At 52.3% G+C, this 24,340-nt stretch overlaps 1 protein-coding gene across 6 annotated transcripts in view; it reads right to left on the minus strand.

The window, feature by feature from the left end:
* Positions 1-1,232: 1,232 nt before the first annotated feature.
* Positions 1,233-24,340, minus strand: part of TENM3 (teneurin transmembrane protein 3) — a 1,301,134-nt gene continuing 1,278,026 nt past the window's right edge. For all 6 annotated transcript variants that reach the window (XM_055131945.1, XM_055131963.1, XM_055131957.1 and 3 more), the window contains 4 exons: positions 16,849-17,145; positions 11,534-13,145; positions 7,953-8,083; positions 1,233-4,834 (listed from right to left, as the gene is read on the minus strand). In XM_055131945.1, coding sequence (XP_054987920.1) covers positions 4,079-4,834; positions 7,953-8,083; positions 11,534-13,145; positions 16,849-17,145 — 2,796 coding nt within the window. In that variant the 3' untranslated portion in view covers positions 1,233-4,078. The remainder of the gene's footprint in view (positions 4,835-7,952; positions 8,084-11,533; positions 13,146-16,848; positions 17,146-24,340) is intronic.

Raw genomic sequence — 24,340 nt, forward strand, 5'->3', positions numbered from 1 at the left:
CGACCTGATGCCGCTGCCGGAGGTTTCTTCCAGGGCCACCCTGGTGGTGCAGCAGGGAGGGGAGTGTGGCATGTGTTTCCCCAGGGTTAAGCCATGTGGCCCTGACCACTGAACCACCTTCCTGGCCCCAGAATTCTCTCGCAGCCCTTGGGAGGCTGGGGTCCATTTGGGGTGCTTATACGCAGGGGTTAGCCCCGGGTGATGAGAGGCGTTGGCATTCTCTGCCTGCATGTTAATTCCACCGGTGCCCCTGGCTCACTCCTGGGAAATTCTTTTTTTTTTTTTTTTTTGCTTTTTGGGTCACACCTGGCGATGCACAGGGGTTACTCCTGGCTCTGCACTCAGGAATTACTCCTGGCGGTGCTCAGGGGACCATATGGGATGCTGGGATTTGAACCCGGGTTGGCCTCGTGCAAGGCAAACGCCCTACCCGCTGTGCTATTGCTCCAGCTCCTCTCCTGGGAAATTCTTTTCCCGGGAAATACTTTTTCTCTTGTGATGTTACTGTTTCGGCGTCCCTTCTGACACTGCTTAAGGAAAGGAGGGTAGGAGAAGATGCAGGGCAGAATTTGCAGGATTTCCTGGGTCAAGAAAGTGAAACCTTTTGAGGGAAAAAAAAAATAAAAAAAGAAGGACCAGTGTGCCAAGTGGAGCGACCTAATTCTTGTTGGATCAACATGTTCTCCAGGCCCCCCCCCCAAAAAAAAAAAGCAAGCGTGATGGAGCCTGCTTTCCCCCTCTCAGACCCGAGCCCTGGGCTGCCAGTCCAGAACTGCTTAACTCAGCAGCCCCTAATCAGCTGGTCTATATGGAGATTTGGCATCTCCAGGAGGTTGGAGCCTATCAGCCCAAACTGATTATTCTAATCAAGTGTTTTAATTAAGCGTTATTGCCAGGATCTCTGGAATGAGTGCGAATGGCAGTCTCTCCCCCACTTCCCTCCTTTTAAAAAACTCTTCTTTGCAGAGATAATGTTCGGCGTGGTGGGGGGCCCGGGGGTCTTTGGCATTTTGTACAAAGTAGGGCCCCGGGAGCAGCCCCTGTGAAGTGTGTGCCCTGCTGAGCTGGCGGTCTGGCCCGTGGGCAAAACAAACAAACAAAAATAAACGGGGACCAACTGGGCTGTCCATGGCTGTCCCCCCTCCCTGCATCTACCACCCCACCCGAGAACCCTTCTCCTTGAAACAGAAAAGCTAGCCCAAGAGGAGACAAAAAAAAAATATATAAACACACACATTGGTTTGGCTTTTATTGGAATGCCTAGATGCAGTCTATAGTCATCAAGTTATGGAAAATTCAGGTCACATATAAAGTTAAGAAGGCAAATGAAAAGAACAATACAAATCAGACAAAATTTACATCTCAAAATATCATGAAAGCATTTTGACTGGCTTTGCCTAAAATACTTTGAATATCAATTTTTTTTGTAAGCTAATTCTCTGATACAGTTTCCCTCCCCCCGCCCCTCCCCACTCTTAGAAAAAGGTCTTGTTTACGTGTTCCCCATGGCCACTATTTCTTGTAAAAGCATGTCCAGATCATTAGTCGTTTTTTTTTGGTTTTTTTTTTGTTTTTTAGAAATAGGCGCATTATACCTACTAACAAGACACTAATCGGATTGATTTGACTTCATCTAAAATAAGCACCAGGAGAGGCTCCAAATCTGTTATTTGTCGGTGCCAGTGAGAAGGGTCAGTCCAGGCAGAGATGAGGGTCAGCTTATGGTTTCGCTTCTGTCCTGTGGTACAAGCGTTTCATGGTCAAGTACATCAGAAACATTTCTGAGCATTTAGACTCAGAGCCTATTTCAACCAAAAGTACTTACAGCATGCTAAATACAGCCCCGCAGAAATTCCATTCCACAGGACCCGAAAACACCTAAGTTAACAGTTAAAAAAGGAAATGTGAAAAACAGCCATGTGTTGTAATGTGGTTTGAAATCGCATCTTTTTATTTTTTTTTTCTAAATTTGGGCTTTGTAATATTCGCCAGAGGATTTCCAGGATAAAAAATATTAATGCTAATCTGTGCTTTCATTCTAATAAAATATCAGCATTCATTAGAAGAGTAATTACTTCGGTAAGTTCTACCAAATACACAAAGACAGTAATAGCACTGACACTGGTAAATTCAGTAGCTATTTCGAAACTTTCCCAGCCAATCTGTTTAATAAACACGCCTACTGTGCAATTTAGAGTATGTGATACGTACAAAGCAGTTAGAAAATTATTTTCAATACATCACTCGAACCTTTATATTGACATGTTCACTTGCTATATTGGATCACCATTATACAGAGAGGAAAACTGCGGGTACTATCGCTCAATGAACTGAGAAATCTTTTCCTAAAAAATATTTTGGGGGCTGAATTGAGTGCCCGAGCACTAATGACGTGCCTGCCAGGGGCACGTGGCTGGCACTGCCACCCAAGGCAGCACAGAGACGGCCATCCAATGCACCTCCCAAGATGCTTGGGTTGAGGGGGCTTATGGGAGCTTCTTGTCTCCACCTCCCCACCCCCGCCCCCTTTTGTTTTTGTCCTTCTCCCAAGAGAAGCGAGTGGACCTGGCTGTCTCCGGTTTGGTGGCTCGCCATGGCTCGGTTTCAGCTCTTTCCTGGGTCTCAGGAGACCTTGACTACATCCCAAATGCTTCCTGAGCATCTGCGTTGATCTGGAATGGAGCTCCAGGGAGAGTGAAAACCTCTGGTTATGAATATCCACCCCTGACCCCCATCGACTCTCAGGGCAAATGGCGGGGCCAGAGCGCCCCTCCGGCGCCTCTGTCCCCCTTACATTCCTCCAGCCTTGGGTTACGCAAAAGGTCAGGCCAGCGTACTTGAAAAAGGAAGAGAAAGGAGCAAGTTGTCGGATTAGCCATCCATTTAGGATTGCACGGTCCTATCCATCTCGTGATAGAAAGTTGCACATTTTTTTTTCCAACCTAATACAAAAATATTAACACTTCTGGACATTATAGGCATAAGTCGTTATATCTCTACAATATAATAATTTATACTGTACAGCTATAACAGATAACAAAAGGTGCAATCCTTTGTTTTTTTTAAAAAAATCACACGGTTCACATGTTTTTATCATTTTATTTTTAAGTATAAACTTTTTAAACACTTTACATAAATTAACTCCTCTGAGACTAATATTTGATGTACAGTAAATTGTAATTCATATAAAAATCCATAAACAACTTGTCTCACATAATTTACAAAAAAATCAGGGTCTCCTTTGCTTATCAGTGACAAGGATTCTGGTTGCCAGTTTGTGTGTGTGTGTGTGTGTGTTTCCGTTTTGTTTCGTTGTGTTTTCCCCAAGGCAAACCACGTTTTTTTTTTTTTTAAATTTTTTGAGCATGGTTAAAATCCGTTACGAAATCCCCCCCGCAGGAGCGAAGTCAGTTGCGGCGGCGAAGTCCTTTGACAAAGCAGCAGTGGGTGCCAGGTCGGGGTCGTTTGACCAACTTGCTCCTGTGGCCCCACGTTTCTGCATTGCGACAGACCTAGACTACATCCTACAAGCGACGCTCTGAGTCCCACTTGGCACCTCCAACCGCTGTCTGCACACAGGAGCCTTAGATCCAAGGCGCCTGGAAGGAGCTGATTGGACCGAAGCACAAAACAAACAAACAAAACCCAAGAAGAAGAAGAAAAAAAAAAGGTTGAGGCCCCCCTTTTTTTTTCCTTTTGTTTTTTCCATTGATTTTAGTCCGACTGAGTGCAGCGATATACATATGTAAACAAATTCTTTAAAGCCATCACCTTTAAGGTCATTCAGAAAAGAGTTTTATTACTGTGACTGTTACTATCCTGTGTGTTTGTGTGTGTGTGTGTGTGTGTGTTGTTGTTGTTGTCTGGTTTTCCTAGCAGTTATCCTTCTCCTGGCAGGCTCTTTAGGGGTGGGGGAGCTCCAAGAGTCTGATCTGGATTGTGCCGTCAAACACATCTGCTGCAGGGGTGGGCGCGCGCCTCCCCTGACCGACCCCCTTCCAGCTGGGAGGTGGAGCGCATGGAGGTGGGGTGGGGTGGGGAGCATCCTCCCTGGAGAGCTCCCTGGAGGGGGGCTTGGTTACCTCTTGCCGATCTCGCTCTGCCGCAGGAACTGGATGTTGTTGGCGCTGTCGGCCAGCTCGGGGTACTGCTCCACCGAGAGTACGTAGTACCCGTCGTAGCCCTGCACCTTGCCGGCGCTCAGCAGCTGCCGCTTCTCGCCCTCGGTCCAGAGGCGCGCGCCCTCCTCGCCGTCGCGCACGCGCTGCTGCTCGCGCGCCCAGGCCCGGGCGAGCGCGCGTTGGCGCGCCTGCTCCAGGATGCGCGCCTTCTCCTCGTCCAGCGTCATCCCGTAGCGCACGTGCAGCGCCAGCGCGCCGAACTGCATCTCCACGTCGGCGAACCTGCGAGTCCTGCCGTTGACCACCGTGGTGGACTGCGACACGGTGACGTTGATGCCGTTCTCCAGCGCCTTGCGGCCGCTAGTCAGCCGCAGCGCGCCCAGGTCGCTCTCGGGCGTGCTGGTCTTGATGAAGTAGTGCGTGTCCTTGCCCTCGATGGTGAAGTGCAGGTTCTCCAGGTAGAAAGCGTTGTTGAGCACGGCCGCCACCTTGATGCAGTCCTCGCTGGCGATGTTGAGCACGTTGGTCTGCACGCGGCCCTGGCTCACGGCCAGCATGACGCCCTTGCCGATGAGCGACTTGACCGTGGCGAACCACAGCCACGATGGGGCGCCGCCGCCCTTGCGCCGGCTCACCTGCACCTCGGCCATCCGCCCCAGGGACAGGAAGGCCTTGGCCTGGCGGGCCACCTGCTGCTGCACTCCGAAGATGGGCTGCGAAGGCAAAGCACACTGGAGTGAGGGCCCGGCCGTGCTCCCGCTCCCTGCCCTCCCCAACCGACGGCCAGGGCGCACGGGCTTGGGCGCAGGGAGCTCCGAGGCCTTCATTTAAACCTTGCTAGGGAATTTTTTTTTTTTTCTTTTTGGGTCACACCCAGCGATGCTCAGGGATTACTCCTGGCTCTGCACTCAGGAATTACTCCTGGCGGTGCTTGGGGGACCATATGGGATGCTGGGGGTTGAACTTGCGTCGGCCGTGTGCAAGGCAAATGATTGCTCTGGCCCTTGAGATGATTTTTTTTTTTTAAATTTCATTTTGGGGCCACACACGCTGGTGCTCAGGGACCACTTCTGGCTCTGCATGTTGGGAATCACTCCAGGCACCCTGCGCTGGGGACGGAACCGGGGTTAGCCATGGGCAGGGCAACCACCTGACCCACTGTACTAGTACATTGCTCTGGCTTCCGCCCTCCGCCCCTTGGCTCTTTACCAGAGAAAAAGGCTTTTAAAAAGAAAAAGCCCTGGGTAGGGGCAGAGTGGGGAGGGCGTGTGCCTTGCACGCGGCCAACCCAGGCTCCAACCCCGGTATCCCATAGGGTCTGCCCGAACACGGTGAGGAGTATCCCTGAGTGCCAAGGATGACCCCTGAGCATCGCTGAGGGTGACCCAAAAAGCCTAAATAAATAAAAACAAAAAGCGTGCACTCAAGCGTTCTCAAGCTAACCCAAAAGTGTTTGGAAATGGGGGAAGTGGCAGCCACAACTCCCCAGTTAGCCAAGAGCTGTCCCTCCCCTCTGCCTCCTCCCCCTAGTTCTGATGTGGACACACAGTAATGCCTTTTCTCTTTCAGTGTCTAATGTTCTCTGCTCCCCACCCCCGTCCATCATGCCCACCCACTCCAGGAGAGCAAGCAGCGGATGGGGTCCTCCACCTGTGGAGCACTGAGGATTCGGGGCGCACACAGCGCACCCCACTTTATGGGCTTTGGTGCAGGTCAGTTACTAACAGTCCAGGGTACGGGGGCCCACAAGCAAGTGCAACTGTGGGGCTCACACGGGCACGGGCCGCGCCCGGGGGCGGGGGGTGGGGCAGCGTGCATCCACAACTCAGGCGAACATTGCTTTTTCCTCCACTGGGGGCCACTGAGGTTGGCAAGTTGAAAATTGGGGGGTGGGCGGGGCCGCGCGTCTCAACACAGCCCATTTCTCCTGCTGCCAGATGTTTGTCTGGCCAGTGTCTCCCGAACGGGAAACATCTGTTTCATTTGCAGCAGTGAAAGAAACATTTGTTTTTCTGCACCCCGGGCAGAAAGTCTTGGCGCGCGGCTCCCCTCTGCGCTCCTGATGGCGCGCCGCTCTCCGCAGAGAATCGGAACCATATTTAACAGGCTGGAAGAAGAAGCTGGCAAGGCCTGTGCGGAGAGAGAGACTTAAGTGTTTTTCAGAAACGAGGGAACCGCGGCCCACCAGCAGGACAGACGCGCTGGCACATTAGGAAATGCTCAGCATCTCCCAGGCACTTCAGAACTGTAAGAAAAAGGCTCCCTTCCCCCTCCTTGGGGCTGGAGTGATAGCACAGGGGGTAGGGCGTTTGCCTTGCACGCGGCGACCCGGACCCGGGGTTCAATTCCCAGCATCCCTTACTGTCCCCTGAACACCGCCAGGAGTGATTCCTGAGTGCAATGAGCCAGTAGTAACCCCTGTGCGTCGCCGGGTGTGACCCGAAAAGAAAAAAGGAAAGAAAAAAAAACACAACCAAACAAACCTGAAAGGTTTTGCTTTTTTACATGTAAAGGTGACACCCGGAAGAGGGGCTGCTGTGAGGTGAAGTGAGAGATGTACCTTGAGCAGATCCTGGTGCAGCCTAGATACGTCTCAGCTGATTTGGGATGACAGGAAGCAGCTCTAGGGGCAGATTAATCTAAGGAACTCCTCGATAGCTCCTTATCATTACGGTAACCCAGTTTCCTGATCTTTAATTATTCTTGCTTTAAGCTAGAAACTCTGGCGTTCAGTGCACCCCCAATTCCAATCTCTGAATGGTGGCAATTAAAATCACCGCTGTCTAAAAATGGAATATATGGGAAATATATCCATTTATAATATATATGAGAAATGGCCCCGTGAAAGCGGCCATTTTATAATATATAATTATATAAATTATATATAATTGCAATAAAATAATATATAATTATATAACCATACAATATATAAATTCATATATTACGCAGCGCATACATAAATATGTGTATATATAAAATGTATATATATATATTGCTTTGGTGGTATATTTAATCATTTCTTCCTGCCTGATCTCTTTAAAAAAAAAAAGGGTTTTTTGTTTTGGTTGGGTGGGAGGGTCCACTCCTGACTCTGCACTCAGGAATTACTCCCGGTGGTGCTCAAGGGACCATATAGGATGCTGAGGATTGAACCTGATTGGCTGTGTGCATGGCCAGTGCCCTCCCCCGGCCTGTGGCCGTTTGGCCAGCCTTTCCAGGAGGGCACTTCCTCTTCTGTCTCTAACCGGCAGACCCTGTTCTTATGTGGAAGGCTCTGAACCTGGAGGCACCTAATGGGTGGCTAATTCAAAACACTGATCCCTCACGCTCCTGTTGATTGTGTCTTTGTCTTCTGGTCTTTGAGGGCCAGAGAGATAATTCAGGGCCAGGCTTGCTTGGTATGTGACTACCCCAGGTTCTATCCCTGGGGCTGTACATGGTGCCCTGAGCCCCATCAAAAGCTTTCCTATGGGGGAGAGTTGTGGTCTTTGTAGAAATCATATATATATTAAAATGGAGCTCCTGCATTATATTGCCTTTTGCCCATGTCTCTGCTTTTATTAACATCGCTAAACCAGCTTATTTCACAGAACCAGTTTGTGGCTGTGCAGAGGGAAATAGTCCCTCCAGGAGTCAAACACTATTCGTTGGTGGGGGGGAGGGGTTGGTTTTGGGGCCACACCCAGTCACACTCAGGGGTTACTCCTGGCTCTGGACTCCGGAATTAATCCTGGCGGTGCTGGTGGAACCATATGGCTGCCGAAAACTGAACCAGTGTCGGCTGTGGGCAAGGCCAGCGGCCTCCCCGCCCCCATCGCGCTGTGTTCTTACCGGCACGTCATCCCACTGCTGTGTCTTCACGAGTTCGTAAGAAGGCTCCGTTAAGTCAAATTTGGGGACAGGGAATCCAGGAATAGCATTGTGCAGATGGAAGCCGAATGTCACCAGCCAGCTGTTCACATCTAGAAGAAGAAGGTTCCAAATGAAAGGGGCTGGAGTTGATGTCGTGTCTCCGTCAATTCGGATTCTTACCTTAGGAAACCTCCCACCCCACCACCTGGTAAATAATGGGGGGGGTGGAGGGGGAGAGCACGTTTGCCTTCATCCACTCATTGGAAATGTCCCACACTCACCTTCAAAGCAGAGCCAGGGGTAGGAGAGATGCTAGGGAGGGGTCAGCCCCCCATGCCAGGGAGAGTGATTTAAGAAAACAAAACAAAACCAGCCACCAAACAATGGTCCTGAGACACAGCTGGACGATAAAGACCCAGCAGGGGCAGAGACGCTGTGTTCCCTTGTGAGGAAAGGCTGGCCTTTTATGGTCAGAAATAGGTGGGGCTGGAGCGATAGCACAGCGGGTAGGGCGTTTGCCTTGGCTGACCCGGGTTCAAGTCCCAGCATCCCTTATGGTCCTCAGAGCACTGCCAGGAGTAATTCCTGAGTGCATGAGCCAGGAGCAACCCCTGTGCATCGCCAGGTGTGACCCAAAAGGCAAAAAAACCCCACCCCCCCAGCAATATTAGCTTTCAAAACTGATTGCCCAAGGGCATGTGGGTTTCCACAACCCATTTTCTATTCATAGCCTGGCTCCCACAGATCTGGGGGTATTCACATCAACAGCTGATTCTTAAAGCCCACTGCCAAGACCTGGCAAAACTGGCCAGGGGGCAGCACGGGAGTCCCCAGTTAGCCTTTGACGTGGTCAGCACGTCAAAGGCAGCCCCTCTGTGCACAGGTGGAGGCAAACTTTTATTTTTGGGGATGGGGAGAACCTGGAGCTGGTTACAGTGGGCATTTTCCACGATGGTCACGTGACTCCCAAAGCCACGAAGCTCCGAGCTGGGCTTTTATTCCGTTCTGGAAGGTTTTATAATGTTCCAGAGCTACTCAGCAGGCTGGCCGTTTTATGAGTCCAGTTGGGTGTAGATTATTTTATATATTAAGCACATTGCTGGAAAATTTGAAATTGCATTTCACCTAATATATTTTATGCTGTTCCATCTCTCTCTCTCTCTCTCTCTCTCTCTGATGCTTTTCAGAAAGTGCTGCTCCGGCATTCCCTGCAGCCCGAGTTGCTAGGCGAGGGGGAGCTGGGCGCGGGGGCTGCACCAGCCTTTCTGGCAGCCCCTGTCGACACCTCTTCCATAAGCAGCCGTAAACTGCTTGTCAGAATGATGGAAAACCTCTTGCTTCCCATTTCCTTCTCTGGGGCACAAACTCTCACCTCATCACCGGTGTGCGGGTCCTTTGTCCTGGCCTCCCTGGCTAGAAAGGCCTAGAAAAGTCGGGGGTAGATCCCTCTTCCAGAGGGAGGTGGCTGGTGATGGTCAGAGAGAAATCCTGATTTCCCTCTTTCTTTTCGGTGAGAATGTAGGAGAGGGTCTGATTTACTTATTTATTTTTTTAAATAGGAAATGCTTTCTCCCGAATGGTGGATTACTGGGGCAAAGGTTCTCTTACCAGGAATAAAGTTGATGCAACTGTGAAACCAGAGGGTCTTTCCTCCCCCCACCTGTTTTTCTCTTTTTTTCCAGAGGGTCTTAAGTGTTCAAAGGTATTAGCCAAAGTTTGAGTCTCCCAAACTATTGGACATGGAGAGTATCATACTGAGTGAAATGAGTCAGAGGGAGACAGAATGATCTCATACATGGGGTATATATATATGTATGTATATATGTGTATATATATATATTAAAAAAATTAGTATGAGAATACTACCCAAAGACAATAGAAATGAGGGCCAGGAGGACCGGTCCACGGTAGGAAGCTTGCCATAAGGGTGGTGGAGCACAGTTAGGACAGAGAAGTGACCACTATGACAGTGATGGCCGGGAGTGATCCCTCTGGACAAGAGCTGGGCGCTGAAAAGAAGAAAAGTGCTGTACACGATGACTCTTCAGTAACAGGCCTGCAAACCACAGAGCCTAACAGAAAAAAATGGGGAAAAAAAAAGAAAAAAAGGAACCTGTCTGCCATAGAGGCAGGCCGGGGGTAGGGTAGGAGGGAAACCAGGGGCACTGGTGGTGGGAAATGTGCACTGGTGAAGGGACAGGTGTTGGAACATGGCATGATGGAAACTCAATCATGAACAACCTTGTAACTGTTTAACTGTATCTCTTGGTGATTCATTTAATTAAAAAAAAAAAAGTATTAGCCAGAGAGGCTGGAGCGATACAGCAGGTAAGGCTCTTGACTTAGAAGAGGCTGACCCGAGTTTGATCCCTGACACCCCATATGTTTCCCCCTGGCCCCCCCCCTCCCTGCCCCGCAGCCTGCCAGGAGTGATCCCTGAGTGCAGAGTCAGGCCCTGAGCAGCGCCAGGGTGGCCCCCAAACAAAACAACAGTAACGTAAGAAACCAAAAGGATTAGCCCGCGAAGCTCAGCTGCAGTGGGAATAGCTACCGAGAAGTTGAGGGAGACCCTCTAAAGGGGCTCCAGGGGAGGGGGCCCTGCCTGGTTCCCGGAGAGGCAAGCTGGGAGAACCCGGAGGCTGGGAGACCATGGGGGTACCAGGTAAGCAGCTCTTAAGCTGGGCTGACTCGTGAGGAGACAGACTTCAGTGCAGTGGGGAAGGAGCCAGCCGAGAGACACCGCCCAAAGCTGCCTGGGGGAAAAAAAATACCCTAAACCATATCAAACCAAACTCCAGACAAACAGATGAGGGAAAGACTCCAGGGAAGGAACCTTCACAAGGAAACATCCGAGTGGTGGAGAGGTTCCTGATGGGAGGGCAGGGCGGGAGCCGAAGGCTTCCCCAGGGAAGAGGGGAGCTGCCGACAGGGACCACTGCCACTTGCAGACCTGCGTGGCCAAGGAAGAGGATTGCCGGTGGAATTCTCGCCATCACCCGAGGGAAGCCTGTACCCAGAACGGCAGAGGAAGTGGGCCAGGGAGCACTGGCTGGTAATCAGGACAGCAGGGGAGGGAGGAGGAGGGCTGTGAGCCACGCCCAGAGTGCAGGGGCTGAGCTGGGGCGGCAGGGACAGTCTCACAGGTGAAGGCAGGGCCCTGCAGCCCCCCTGCTGGGGACAAGCCTGGGCAGTTTTGGGGTCATGTCGATTCCTCTGTGAGGATGTCCCAGGCAGCGGGACAAGCATCAGCAAAGGGGAGGTCGTGGCACTTTGTGTCGGAAGGCTGGCACTGCTGCCGCCTGTCTGATGAAGGACTGGACCCTTCTATACAGCCAGCTGGGACACAAGGCAGAGTCCCTTCAGTGGCGAGGCTGCATGGCGTTGCCAAGAACTGGGTCCTGGCAGCCAGGAGACAGGGGCACCCGAGTCCCCGAGGAAACAGGGTGTGTGTGTGGGGGGCGGGGGAGGTTGACAAAGTGCAAGCAAGCAACCCGAGAGCAGTCACGAGCGGTGGCTCAGCAGTGAGCGTTCCCGGCACGGGACAAGGGCACCCTGCTTACCTGTGATGTAGTCTTTGACGTCGTGGATCTTGCTGGCGGGGTTGTTGTTGCGAAACATGTAGAGGTTAAAGGGCGCCGGGTCCTTGCCGATGCGTTTCCACATTTCTATGTCCGGCGTGGTCCACCGCCCGGCCAGGATGTCGTAGTCCCTCTCGCCAAAGTGGATGAGTTTGGTGAGGGGGTCGTACAAGCCGCCGTGGAAGCCGATCACCAGCTGGAAGTCGATATTGGAGTCGAAGTAGATCTCGCCGTATGCCGTGTACTGGATCTGCTTGAGCATGAGCCCGTTGCTGCTGAAGACGGCCAGCGGCGTGCCGGTGTTGTCGGAGGCGATGTAGAACTCGTCCCCGCTGCTGATCTCCATGGCGAAGAGGTGGCCCTGGAGGTCGTAGTAGAGTGAGGTGATCTCGGAGCTCGAGTGGTTGTACACGTGCGTGATGCGCGTGGGGTAGGTGAGGTCGGCGTAGAAGAACTGCAGGTGCTGGCCCAGGCTGGTCTTGCTGGACACGCGTCTCCCCAGGCCGTCGTAGCGGTAGACCACGGTCCAGCCGCTGCCTTTGCTGTACACGCGCGTCAGGAGGCCCTTGGAGCTGTACTCGAAGATCTCGGTGCCCCGCTGCCGCAGGAAGCCGTCCTCGTCCAGCCGGTACTGCACGTCGCCCAGCCGCGTGATCCTGTCTCGCAGGTCGTAGCGCAGCGGGGTGAGCCGGGCACTGCTGCTGGGGTTGAGCAGGTGGAGGTTCCCGTTGAGGTCATAGTTGTACCGCCACATGATCTTCTCGTTGAGGTACACGGTCTGCAGCTGCCCATCCACATCGTACTCGTAGGCGTACTTGGTGGTGTTGGCGAAGGGCCCGATCTTGATCTCCCGCTTGGTGACTCGGCCCATGTTGTCGTACTGGACGGTGATCCAGTACATGAGCGAGCGGAAGATCTCGTACTGGATCTCCTTGATGCGGCCGTGCGCGTCGAAGTGCTTGGTGTAGGTCATGACGGCCGTGGAGATGATCTGGTTGATGTCATAGTAGATGACGCCGAACTTGCCGAACTGCTCCACCTTGCCGGAGATGTCGTCGAACTGGTAGAGGTCGATGGGCAGCGGCGTCTCGTTGATGACCCCCTGCATGCTGGTCACCCGGAAGCTGTTGTCGTAGCTGTAGTCGAACCGGGCGTTGACCATGCCGTCCTCGCTGAAGCGGAAGATCTGGCGGTCGATGAGCGGCCCGATCTGGCGGTAGCGGATGGTGCAGATGAAGCCGTCGCTCTGCAGGTTGACGGTCTTCAGGACGCCCGCCGTCTCGTCGTAGGTGAAGCTGACGCGAGTGCTGTCGTACAGGATCTCTGCCAGCCGCGTCTGCCGGCGGTACTTGAACAGGACGCGCCGGCTGGTGCCCAGGAAGGCCGTCTGCAGGAGCAGCCCCTCCTCGCTGTAATCGGTGATGACTGAGGCGTTGCTCTCGGGTGGGTTGTAGATGTTGCGGTAGTACCCGATGGAGCGGATGGTCTGCATGGTGTGGCGTGCCACGCTGGGCATGGTGATGGCCGACAGCCGGTCCCACATGTCGTACTCGAAGATGTACTGCCTCTGGCTGTGCAGCAACAGCACCATGGACTGGGGGGGGGGGGTGGGAGGAGAGAGAGAGAGAGAGAACGGTCACCCATAGCTCGGGTCAGCCAGTGAGTTGCAAATGCCCTTAAAGGAAATGCAGGTCTGGCAGAGGTTTTTCTTGCCTTTTATTCTTTTTATTTTTAAAATTTCTTCCTGGCATGTGTAATGATAAACCTACTTAAAAGAAATATTTCTGGGGCCGGAGCGATAGCACAGCGGGTAGGGCGTTTGCCTTGCACTCGGCCGACCCGGGTTCAAAACCCGGCATCCCATATGGTCCCCCAAGCACCGCCAGGAGTAATTCCTGAGTGCAAAGCCAGGAGTAACCCCTGAGCATCGCTGGGTGTGACCCAAAAAGAAAAAAAAAAAGAAAAAAAAAGAAAAAAAAAAAGAAATATTTCCTTCGGTGAGCCCTGAATCTGATTAGGGCCTGAAGAGCTCTCAGAATGGCTTCTGGGCTACCCACCTTAAGGACTACGAAGCTAAAAAGTGGAAAAAGAACCAACAACAACCCAGCACTGATCTCCCAACCAGGAAGAGGTGAAAACAGCATGTCAGAGAAGGTAGTTTTCATTTTGACCTTGGGTATTTTTTTTTTTTTTTTGCTTTTTGGGTCACACCTAGCGATGCTCAGGAGCTACTCCTGGCTTTGCACTCAGCAATTACTCCTAGCGGTGCTCAGGGGACCCTATGGGATGCTGGGGATCGAACCTAGGTTAGCCGTATGCAAGCCAAATGCCCTACCTGCTATACTATAGCTCCAGCCCCCGGTTGGGTATTATTTTCGGGGGGGGGGGAGATGTTGGCTGGGGTGTCACACCTGGCACTGCTCACTCCTCAGCATCTCAGAGACCATCTGGGGTGTTGAGGATGGGAGTCCGGTTTGCCATGAGTAAGGCCAATCTCCAACCCACTGTGCTATCTCTCGGACCCCGACATTCTTCTTGGTTCCACAGAGAGGCAATTCCTGGCCCGGTCTGTGGGGATTACTAACTGGGAGAGGCCATACCATGATGCTCAAAGTCCTACCGAGCTATCTATCTTGTCATGTCCTGTCCCGCTTTCTCAGGCATTCAGCAGACTTTGGATGTGTGTGTGTGTGTGTGTGTGTGTGTGTGTGTGTGTGTGTGTGTGTGTGTGTGTGTGTGGCGGGGGGTTGGGGGAATCAGCCAGCACCTGGATTCAAGCTAAGTTACCTCAAAGACAGTGTTTCAGGGAGAAAACAGCATGTGGGAAACACAATCCCAGCCATAATTAGCAATGGTTCAGTCACGTGGCTCCCCCCCACCCCCCGCCCTCCTCCTCCTCTGGTCGTTCTCCTCCTCATTTGATACGAAAGCCCCACACATCATGATTGCATTTCCAGAGTACTGCAGGGAGGAGCGCAGCATTCACCGTTTCATGAGGGGGAGACATGAAACGGGGTCAAGGGGCGTGTCGAGCCTCCGCATCAACCGATGGGGCTGGACCAACACCCATGGAAGAATTGCTGCAAACGCCCTTAAAGAAGAGCCCTCAGAATGGCATTTGGGCTACCTATGATGCTTAGTCCTTAAGGAGGACGAAGCTAAGAAGTGAAAAAAAAAAAAAGACCCAAACACGCCCCTTGCCCCTTGCCCTTCCCCGAAACAAGCCCTGCTTGCAGGAGACACGGGAGAGATATTCCGTTACTAGATTGATCCCCCACAAATGTTAGGTCAGTCCTGAAGCCAGATAGGCAACGTTTACGAGGAATCTAGGGGATGAACGAGGAGGGATGGGGGCCCCCAAGCCCTGGCTGGCTTGGGGTAGGCTGGCAGGTCCACCTGAGTAGTTTTTGGGCCATGTTGGTACAAAGTGCTGGGTGGGGAGGGATCGTCACCCTGGGCAGGAAGCTGAGGACCACATCATGCTGGGCAGTCCCCAGCATGCACTGCCTGGGCTCTAGCCCCCTCAGTCAATTTGGGGACAGAGAATTTGGGATCTGGGCGACCACTGAGAAAGGCTGGGGCATGTGGCACGCTGGTGAAGCAGTTTTAGCGCTTTCTGTGCTAGGTAGTTTTTTTTTTTCTTTAAATTTTTCAACAGGGGCTGGAGCCATAGCACAGCAGGTAGGGCGTTTGCCTTACACACGGCCAAACCTGGGTTCAATTCCCAGCATCCCATAGGGTCCCCCGAGCACTGCCAGGAGTAATTCCTGAGTGTAGAGCCAGGAGTAAGTAACCTCTGTGTATCGCCAGTTGTGACCCAAATAGCAAAAAAAAAAGAATTTTTTTTTTTTAAAAATATACTTTTTTAGGGGGCTGGAGTGATAGCACAGTGGGTAGGGCTATCCTTGCATGCGGTTGACCTGGGTTCGATTTCCAGCATCCCCTATGATCCCTTTAGCACCTTCAAGAGTAATTTCTGAGTGCAGAGCCAGGAGTAACCCCTGCGCATCACTGGGTGGGTGTGACCCAAAAAGCAAAAAAAAAAAAATTTTTTTTTTGAGGGAAGGGTGCTACATGGGAGCCCTGGGGGATCCCCCACTGGGGACTCTCAGCCCAGCAGGACAGATGGCTTAATCCAAGGATCCAAGGAGGTGGTGCCAGGCCCCACGGTGATGGAGGCCTCCAGGGCTGCACTTGGCAATGCTCCAGGGACCCTGTGGGGCCAGGAATCGAACCCGGGTCTGTGCTATCTCTTGTCCTGTATAGCATTCTGAAGCACGGGCATGGGAAGCAGAGGGTGGAAGAAAGGAGTTGCAGCCAAAGTGTAGCTACAGAGAGAAAACAACCTGTCAGGTCACTCCTGCAGGACCGCAGGGCTTTTCCGGGTTCCTTCGACCCCTCGGTGTCCTCGCCTCCCTTCCCCTCCTCACCTCACCCCTGCCAGGCTGGGCTCTTCCTGAAGTGCTGGAGCTGGCTGGGAAACCTCTCACCGACCACGTACAAGCTCATCTGCACTTGTGGTCATGGATTAGCCTGGCAGGTGGACAGCTGTCAGTGCCCGTTTGTTCCCAGCATCCTTCATGGCACAGGGTCTCAGAGAGAAGAATTTAGCGAAGGGGACACTCCTTGGCTAGCGCAGGAATTCACCATTGGGGCCTGATGGATCAGAACTCCGAGAATAAATGGAGCTCGCTCACACACCTCTGTTGCCTCCTCCTCCTCCTTCTCCACTTCCTCCTCCTCCTCCTCTTCTGCTCCCTGGGAGTCCCTGTGATGGCTGAAGGTGTCACCACTTCCTTACTTTCACCCTCTGCATGCAGAGTCATACAATCTGGAGAGAAACCAGAGGATGGCTTCCCTATTTTTTTTTTTTTTTTTGCTTTTCGGGTCACACCCAGCGATGCACAGGGGTTACTCTTGGCTCATGCACTCAGGAATTACTCCTGGTGGTGCTGGTGGACCATAAAGGATTCTAGGAATCGAACCCAGGTCAGCCACGTGAAAGGCAATGCCCTACTTGCTGTGTTACCACTCCAGCCCCATTCCCTATTTCTTGGGGTGTGTGTGTGTGTGTGTGTGTGTGTGTGTGTGTGTGTGTGTGTGTGTTTGGGGGGTGGGGAGGAGGTCACACTGAGACAGTGATGGGGAGTCACCTTCTCTATTTGGGGGTGGCCTCCGATCTGCTCAAGGGTCCACCGATGGTGCGAGCTACTGGCCCCGGCTCGGCAAGCGTCTTCTTCCCCTGCCCGCCCCCCAGCCCTCCCAACCCCCGTTCTACCCCAGCAAGCCTGGTTCACCTTCTCCAGGTAAGTGTAGCTCCACGTCTTGCCGTCAGCGAAGACCCGAGACACAATTCTGCCCTGGCTGTCGTAGTCTACTTTCTCGCTGGTGGTCCCGCGCTGGATGCTTGCTATCTGGCCCGTGGAGGAGTAGGTGACGTTGACGGCCATCAGTTTGCTGCTGGGCAGCCAGAGTGTCGGGTGGCCTGAGGTGTCGTAGGCGATCCTCAGGAGGAACTTCCGGTGGTCATCGTAGATCTTTTCCGTCTTGGTGGTGCGATCGAAGTCGACGGAAAGGAGGTTCCGGCCGTTCACCTGTGAGGACGGCCACCCGTGGCCGAGACAAGGCCCGTTAGGGGCCCGGGAGAGGCCCCTCGTGCCTCTCCTGCCCCCCTCCCCACCCCGCTCTCGTCTCTCCCCACTTACGATGATGGATTCTCCTTGTCAGCAAATTAATTTAGCAACTTCTTGGGTTCAAGCGCAAGGCGGTAGATCAACTGCGCTTTTAAAAGGTTTCATTAAGCAGAAAGACCCACCTGGCACAACTTCAAAACCTTTGCAATTAAAGTTTGGAAACCTAAGCCATGGATCAGGAAAAATTAAAAAAAAAATAAGATAAAAAAAGGAATTCCAAAAGGGGATCTGCCTGCAGGTTTGGGGAGAAGCCAGGGAGGTGGTGGCCAATGCCCCCCATAAAGTGCTCGGAGCCCCTCCCCCAATCAGGCCTGCAAAATAACCGCTGAGCGGATTAATCACAGGGCCATTAAACGGAACAGTGCGATGCGAGCCCCTTTGAAGAGCAGTTAAGGAGAAGGTGGACCCCACATTAGCGTGAATTATTAATGGGCTTAAATAGCGGGAGGTTACCAACACCAGCCCTGCTTTTAAGCCCAGGGCTGAAATAGAGCCATTTCCCCAGCCGCCTCCCTGCCTCAGCTGTCGCCTGGTTAACCGGCCTGGCCCCAGTGCCCAGCAGGGAAGCGGGGGCATCGTGCTTCTATAAGGGCCGCCCTGGCTCAGGGCCACGGTCCAGCATCATGGACCGCACAGGGGGAGGGCTGGTGGGGGGCCAAGGCATACACAGCAAGTGCTGGTGACTCTTCTCTGGGGTATTGGGACCCCTGCAAGCAAGACCACAGTCCTCCGCTGGAACAGATGGACGGACTTGTGAACTACCAGAACTGCAAAGTGCGTGTGTGTGTGTGTGTGTGTGTGCGTGTGTGCATGTGTGTGTGTGTGTGAACTACCAGAACTGCAAAGTGCGTGTGTGTGTGTGCATGTGTGTGTGCATGTGTGTGAACTACCAGAACTGCAAAGTGTATGTGTGTGAACTACCAGAACTGCAAAGTATGTGTGTGTGTGAACTACCAGAACTGCAAAGTATGTGTGTGTGTGTGAACTAGCAGAACTGCAAAGTGCGTGTGTATATATATGTGTGTGAACTACCAGAACTGCAAGGTATGTGTGTGTGTGAACTACCAGAACTGCAAAGTGTGTGTGTGTGTGTGTGAACTACCAGAACTGCAAAGTGCATGTGTATATGTGTGTGAACTACCAGAACTGCAAAGTATGTGTGTGTGTGTGAACTACCAGAACTGCAAAGTGTGTGTGTGTGTGTGAAATACCAGAACTGCAAAGTGCATGTGTGTATGTGTGTAAACTACCAGAACTGCAAGGTATGTGTGTGTGTGTGTGTGTGTGAACTACCAGAACTTCAAAGTGCGTGTGTGTGTGTGTGTGTGTGTGTGTGTGTGTGGTGGGGGGCTTCCAAGCCAAGCTTAGGAGGCCCTCGGGTCCCTCCTGGAGATTCTCCATCATGGGCTGGCAGCTCGGGGGTATGGAGTAGCTGGGACCTGCACTAGCCCAGCAGAGCTGGGGGCCTGCGTGGCCACCCCCAGTGGGCCATGCTTGGGGGCGCAGGTGCTGCAGGTGACAGACAATGTGCAAGGCCAGCGAGCTCCTAACTCCCGGACTCTCTCCGGCCCCTGGTGTGGGAGAAATTCCCCACAGGGCTGGGGCTCTGCGGTGGGAGCTCCTGGGCCTCATGTGTGACACCCTGGGCTTGATCCCCTGGACTGCAAGAAAAGAAATGTTCGATGTGGCTGGGGGCTGGAGCCATAGGACGGCAGGGAGGGACTTGGCCTTGCATGCAGCCAAGCAGCCAATCCGGGTTTTTTTTTTTTTTTTGCTTTTTGGGTCACACCCGGCGATGCACAGGGGCCACACCTGGCTCTGCACTCAGGAATTACCCCTGGCGGTGCTCAGGGGACCATGTGGGATGCTGGGAATCGAACCTGGGTCGGCTGCGTGCAAGGCAAATGCCCTCCCCGTTGTGCTATTGCTCCAGCCCCCCAATCCAGGTTTGATCCCCAGCATCCCGTAGGGTCCCCCAAGCCTCACCAGGAATAAGCCCTGGGCAGAGAGCCAGAGGCAAGCCCGGAGCACACCTGGATGTGGTCCAAAACCAAAGAATTAAACATGGCTGTGTCCTTCTACTGAGAACCTTCAAAACAGAGAGGTCTGATTACTTATAGCCGCCCCCTACACACACACACACACACACACACACACACACACACACACACACACCCTCCCCTCCATTTCAGAATCACATGGAAAGGCAGGAATTTAAACTGAGCTGAAAATAAGTTTGTGTCTTATAAGCGCAGTGATGCTAGAAGCAAAGCAGCAGTCACTGAGAGGATTCTCAGAAGGTGAGCACTGCTGAGTCCTTAAGTACTTAGCAATTTCCCCCCAGACCCAGCTGGTGTGGGGGAAACAGCCCACGGCATTCCAGGGCTGGAAAGTCTGTGTGTGTGTGTGTGTGGGTGTTGGGGGCATACGTGGTGCCCATGTGTGGGCCTGCTGGGGGTATAGCCTCCGGCCTCCAGCGCTGAGCTCTACCCGGGCTGGGTCTCGGAGCACGAGGGGGGCTGGCCGAGCGTGGGAACCTGCCGCGTCCACCTGCAAGCTTGCCGCGGCTCTCACTGAGCTCGGAGCGGGCAGCTGGAGGCTTTCCCCGCCTCCACTTCCTTCGGGTGAGCTGCTGCCTCCTCCGGGGGGCACGTGGCGAAACTCAATGTGTGCAGGTCTGCTGGAGGCCCTGGCACCCCGGGAAGGCACTAACCAGCCCACACCAAACCCTGCGCCCAAGACGCCTGCAGAAGGACAGGAGCTGGGGCGAATGGACCCCGCACAGGACGGGCGGTCTCCAGGCCCTCGGCCTCCATCTGTGAGGCACTCTTGGTGCCTGAGGAAGGCACTGCAAACTCTTATTTAATTACTTCTTAAGTTTGGGGGCTACAGCCAGCGGTGCTCAGGATTTACTCCTGGCTCTGTGCTCAGGAAAGACTCCTGGGCGGGGCTCAGGGGACCCCGTGTGATACTGGATATCCAACTGGGTTCAGCCATGTGCCAGGCTAGCACCTTACCCCCTGCACTATCTCTCTGGCCTTCACACAGTTGGAATGGACTTCCAGAGCGCTTGTGCTTCTCAGAATGTGATTTAAAGGTGTGTGTGAGTGTGTGTGTGTGTATGTGTGTGTGTGTGGGTGACGCCTCTGAACGTTTAGTTTTACCCTGTGCTTCTAAGCTCTGAGCAGGCGCCAGGCAGGGTGGCACTGCCAAGGTCTGTGTGGCTCCGTCAGCCCACCTGCTGGCATTGAACTTTGTGTTCACTCACTCTGATTTTGTACTTCTCAGCTGCCCTGCCAGCTTCATTGCTCTCTCTCTCCCCCTCTCTCTTTCCCCCCTTCTTCCCCCCTGCTCATACTCTCTCCCTCCCTCTCTCTCCCTCTCTCCCTCCATATCTTCCTCTCTCTCCTTCCTCCCTCTCTCTCACACACACCCTCTCTCTTCCCCTCTCTCCCTCTCTCTCTCTCCTCCCCTCTCTCTGCTATCCTGCTGCCTCTGTCTCTCTCTCTGCTCTCTTTCCTCTGGGAAGAGCAGAAAAAATCTGGATGGCAGAGGGACCTAATTATTTGGGGAGTGAAGGGGAAAGGGCAGAAAGGCAGGCGGGGAACTTCCTTTTCAGGATCTGCACCCCGCACCCCCGGGCCCTCGCTGGGGGCCTTGGCTTGTGAAGGCAGCTACGGGACCATGTGAAAACCACACGCATCTATCCTGCCGTCTGAGCCACCACGGACACCAGTGGCCCCACGGGAACATCTGGAATCAGGGGGAGGCCAAACATCTGGCTCCCAGTGCCAACGTCGCCAGTCCACATCCTGGCAGCTGCTGAGGACGAGGCCTCCTCCCTTCCTCCCTTCCTTTCTTGCAGCCTTGAACCCAAGCAACGAGGAAAGAATCGGACACACACGTCCTCTCCCACACGGGGCTCGACCTGCTCCTTCTTCCTGTTCCCAGGCCCTCCGGCTGCCACAACGCAGCACTCGGAACATCCCAAGAGATCAACAGAGCTTTGGTTTTTCTATCTTTCCCCACACTTGACTTCCAACGCTGTCAACCAAGGCTAGCAACCAGAGCCACGTCTCTCTCTGGGACACTGAGATCAGGGGTCCTGCCCAGAAGTGCTGCGGCCAGGTGGAGCCTGGGATAGAACCCAGGGAACAACCTTTATGATCCCTACCATCATTATTATTTTTAGGGTAAGAGTCCTAAAGCACCAGCATTGTTGCACACCAGTTGCCTTCAAATAGATAATATCCTTATAAAGGAATGACCAGGTCAGGGCCAAAGAAGAGAGCCGAGAGCTTGCTTTGCATGCAGCATGCAGGAGGCCCTTTGATTCTTGAGTAGTCTCCTGAGGCCTGCTGGGAGTGATCCACTGAGCTAAGAGTAGATCCTGAGCCACTGCCTCAGACAACCCATCCCCAGAAAGACCCCCGAACCTATCAATGAACACGAGATCATTACGTTCCCTCCAGCTGTATCCAAATGAACTCAGAGGGGTCTGGATCGGAGATCAGCCCCTCGAGACCCCACTGAGGGGGTGGCACAGGCCTCCTCAGAAGCATACACGGAAGCTCCCACTTTCAGAGATGGGACAGCAATGAATCATGCACCCTGATGGCAGGAGGGGGTCCGTTACCACTTGGGTTTGGAAAGCTCCAGAACCTAAAGCAGTAACACACTCAATGATGCCTCCATGTGGCACAAAGCACGACAGGATTATCTTCACTCTGAGGGGACGCTCCGGGGGGAGCACGGCTGTGACATCGCCAGGAAGCCAGGGGACAATCTCCCAAGTTCCATCTGGGCCCGTCAGACCACCGGCTTTCTGCAGACCGTGAAGTCACACTGCTACGTGTCTGCCTGTGCCCACTGCACTGGACCAGCCCACTTGGGGCCCACGCCACAGGTGGCGGAGAGAAACGGGCCACCACGCCAACGCGAGCTGCATGACGAGCCCCAAAGCTCCATCCTATGCAGCTGTTAGGAAAGATGGAATCATGAACTCTGCACATAATGGATGGATGTGGAGAGCATCACACTAAGTAAAATGAGTCACAGAGAGAGGGACAGACATAGAAGGACCGCACTCATTTGTGTAATATAAAGTAACATAATGGGAGACTAATACCCAGGATAGTAGAGATAAGGGCCAGGATGATTGCTCCATGGCTTGGAAGCCCATCTCACGTGCAGGGGGAAAGGCAGCTGGGATGGAGAAGGAACCACTAAGTCAATGATGGTTGGAGGGAATCGCTCCGGATGGGAAATGCGTGCTGAAAACAGACTATGGACCAAACATGATGGCCGCTTAGTACCTGTATTGCAAACCATAACACCCAAAAGGAGACAGAGAGTAAGAGGGAAAGGGCTTGCCGCAGAGGCAGGGGGTGGGAAGGGGTGGGGTGGCAGGAGGGATACTGGAAACATTGGTAGTGGAGAATGGGCACTGGAGAAGGGATGGGTACTTGATCATTGCATGACTGAAATGTAATCACGAAAGTCTGTAACTGTACCTCACGGTGATTCATTAAAAAAAAAAATCACAGCCATGGAGGCCTTTCAATCCTTCTGCTTTCCAAAACTTGGAAAATTCCTTTTAAAAATTGCTTAATTTGCCTTGAAACATCTGAAATCTGGGCAAACTCAGCTGATAAATTTTATTATTAAAACATATTCCCTTTTTTTTACCCATTAGAGGCTGGTTTCCAAGTCCAGCACTGATAAAAATAAGTAATTTTTAAACATATCACAAGATAAAGATGAACCATGATGATGCATGCAACTGTCTTTGACTGTGCTCTCTATTAAGATTTAAGTTTCTGATTATTATTTTGTACACCTCTCTCCCATTAATCCACTGTTTCCCAGGAAATGCCTTCCATGTTTCCAGATTCATCTATAGCTCTTTCTATTCTAGTCCTGGGCATATATGAAGTTGGTGCACTGTTGTAGAACCAGATACAAAAACTAACTCAGAACCGGTGAGGATGTGGACGTAAGACCTTGAAAACTACTGGAAGAAAATGTGGATGATAAGTTCCTTAATTTTTAGGTTGATAGGGGCTGGAGCAATAGCACAGCGGGTAGGGTGTTTGCCTTGCACGCGACCGACCCGGGTTCGATTCCCAGCATCTCATATGGTCCCCTGAGCACTGCCAGGAGTGATTCCTGAGTGCAGAGCCAGGAGTAACCCCTGTGCATCACCAGGTGTGACCCAAAAAGCAAAAAAAAATTTTTTTTATGTTGATAATAAAGTGTTGCTTCTTTCTTAATTTAAGAACCAAAGCAAAATAGGTGGGACTAGTGGAGTGAAGGGAAAAGGGCAGAAAGGCAGGCGGGGAACTTTTCAGGACTAGTGTCAAAGCCAAAAGCTGCTGACAACAACAGAAACCCTAACAGACGGAAAAGAATCTACTAAATAGAAGGAAACATGAAGCATGCTTATGTCATTAATGGGTGAATGTTCAACATATGAAAAGCACCCGCACAATTCAACTGCAAAAAAATCCAAGTGACTCATTTAAAAAACAATGGCTAATAGGAACATGCCTAACATCACTAAATGCCAGGGGCATGAAAATCAAAAGGACACTGACAGAACACTTTGCCTCTACAAGAAGAACTAGTATCAAAAACTGGCAAAGTAACAGGTTTGGGGCAAGCGAAGGGGCACTCTTGGATATTACTAGTGAGAGTGTACGCTGGTTTACCGTTATGGAAGAGAGGACGGAGGTTCCTCAAAGCATTTAAAACAGAACCACATGATAACCTAGTGGTTCCATATCTGGGCATGTCACTGGGGAAATGAAACCACTAACTCTGCCATGTCATATTACTTGTAGTGCTACATACCATAGCAAGGCACAGAAACAGCTGAGGGAATCTACTCTTGGATGAATTATAAAGCAGTTATGGTGTAGGTGTGTGATTTATTCTGTTACACATGTCATAGTATCATCACGTGTGTGGTGGAATATTACTCAGTCATCAAAAAGGAAACCTTGACATTTGTAACAACACGGCAAGGCCTGAAGACATTAGGCGAAGTGAAAGAAGTCAGAAGATGACCAACACTGCATTGTATAGGCAGAATCTA

Source organism: Sorex araneus, chromosome 1 (assembly GCF_027595985.1).
Source record: "Sorex araneus isolate mSorAra2 chromosome 1, mSorAra2.pri, whole genome shotgun sequence".
In the NCBI taxonomy this organism is placed as follows: domain Eukaryota; kingdom Metazoa; phylum Chordata; class Mammalia; order Eulipotyphla; family Soricidae; genus Sorex; species Sorex araneus.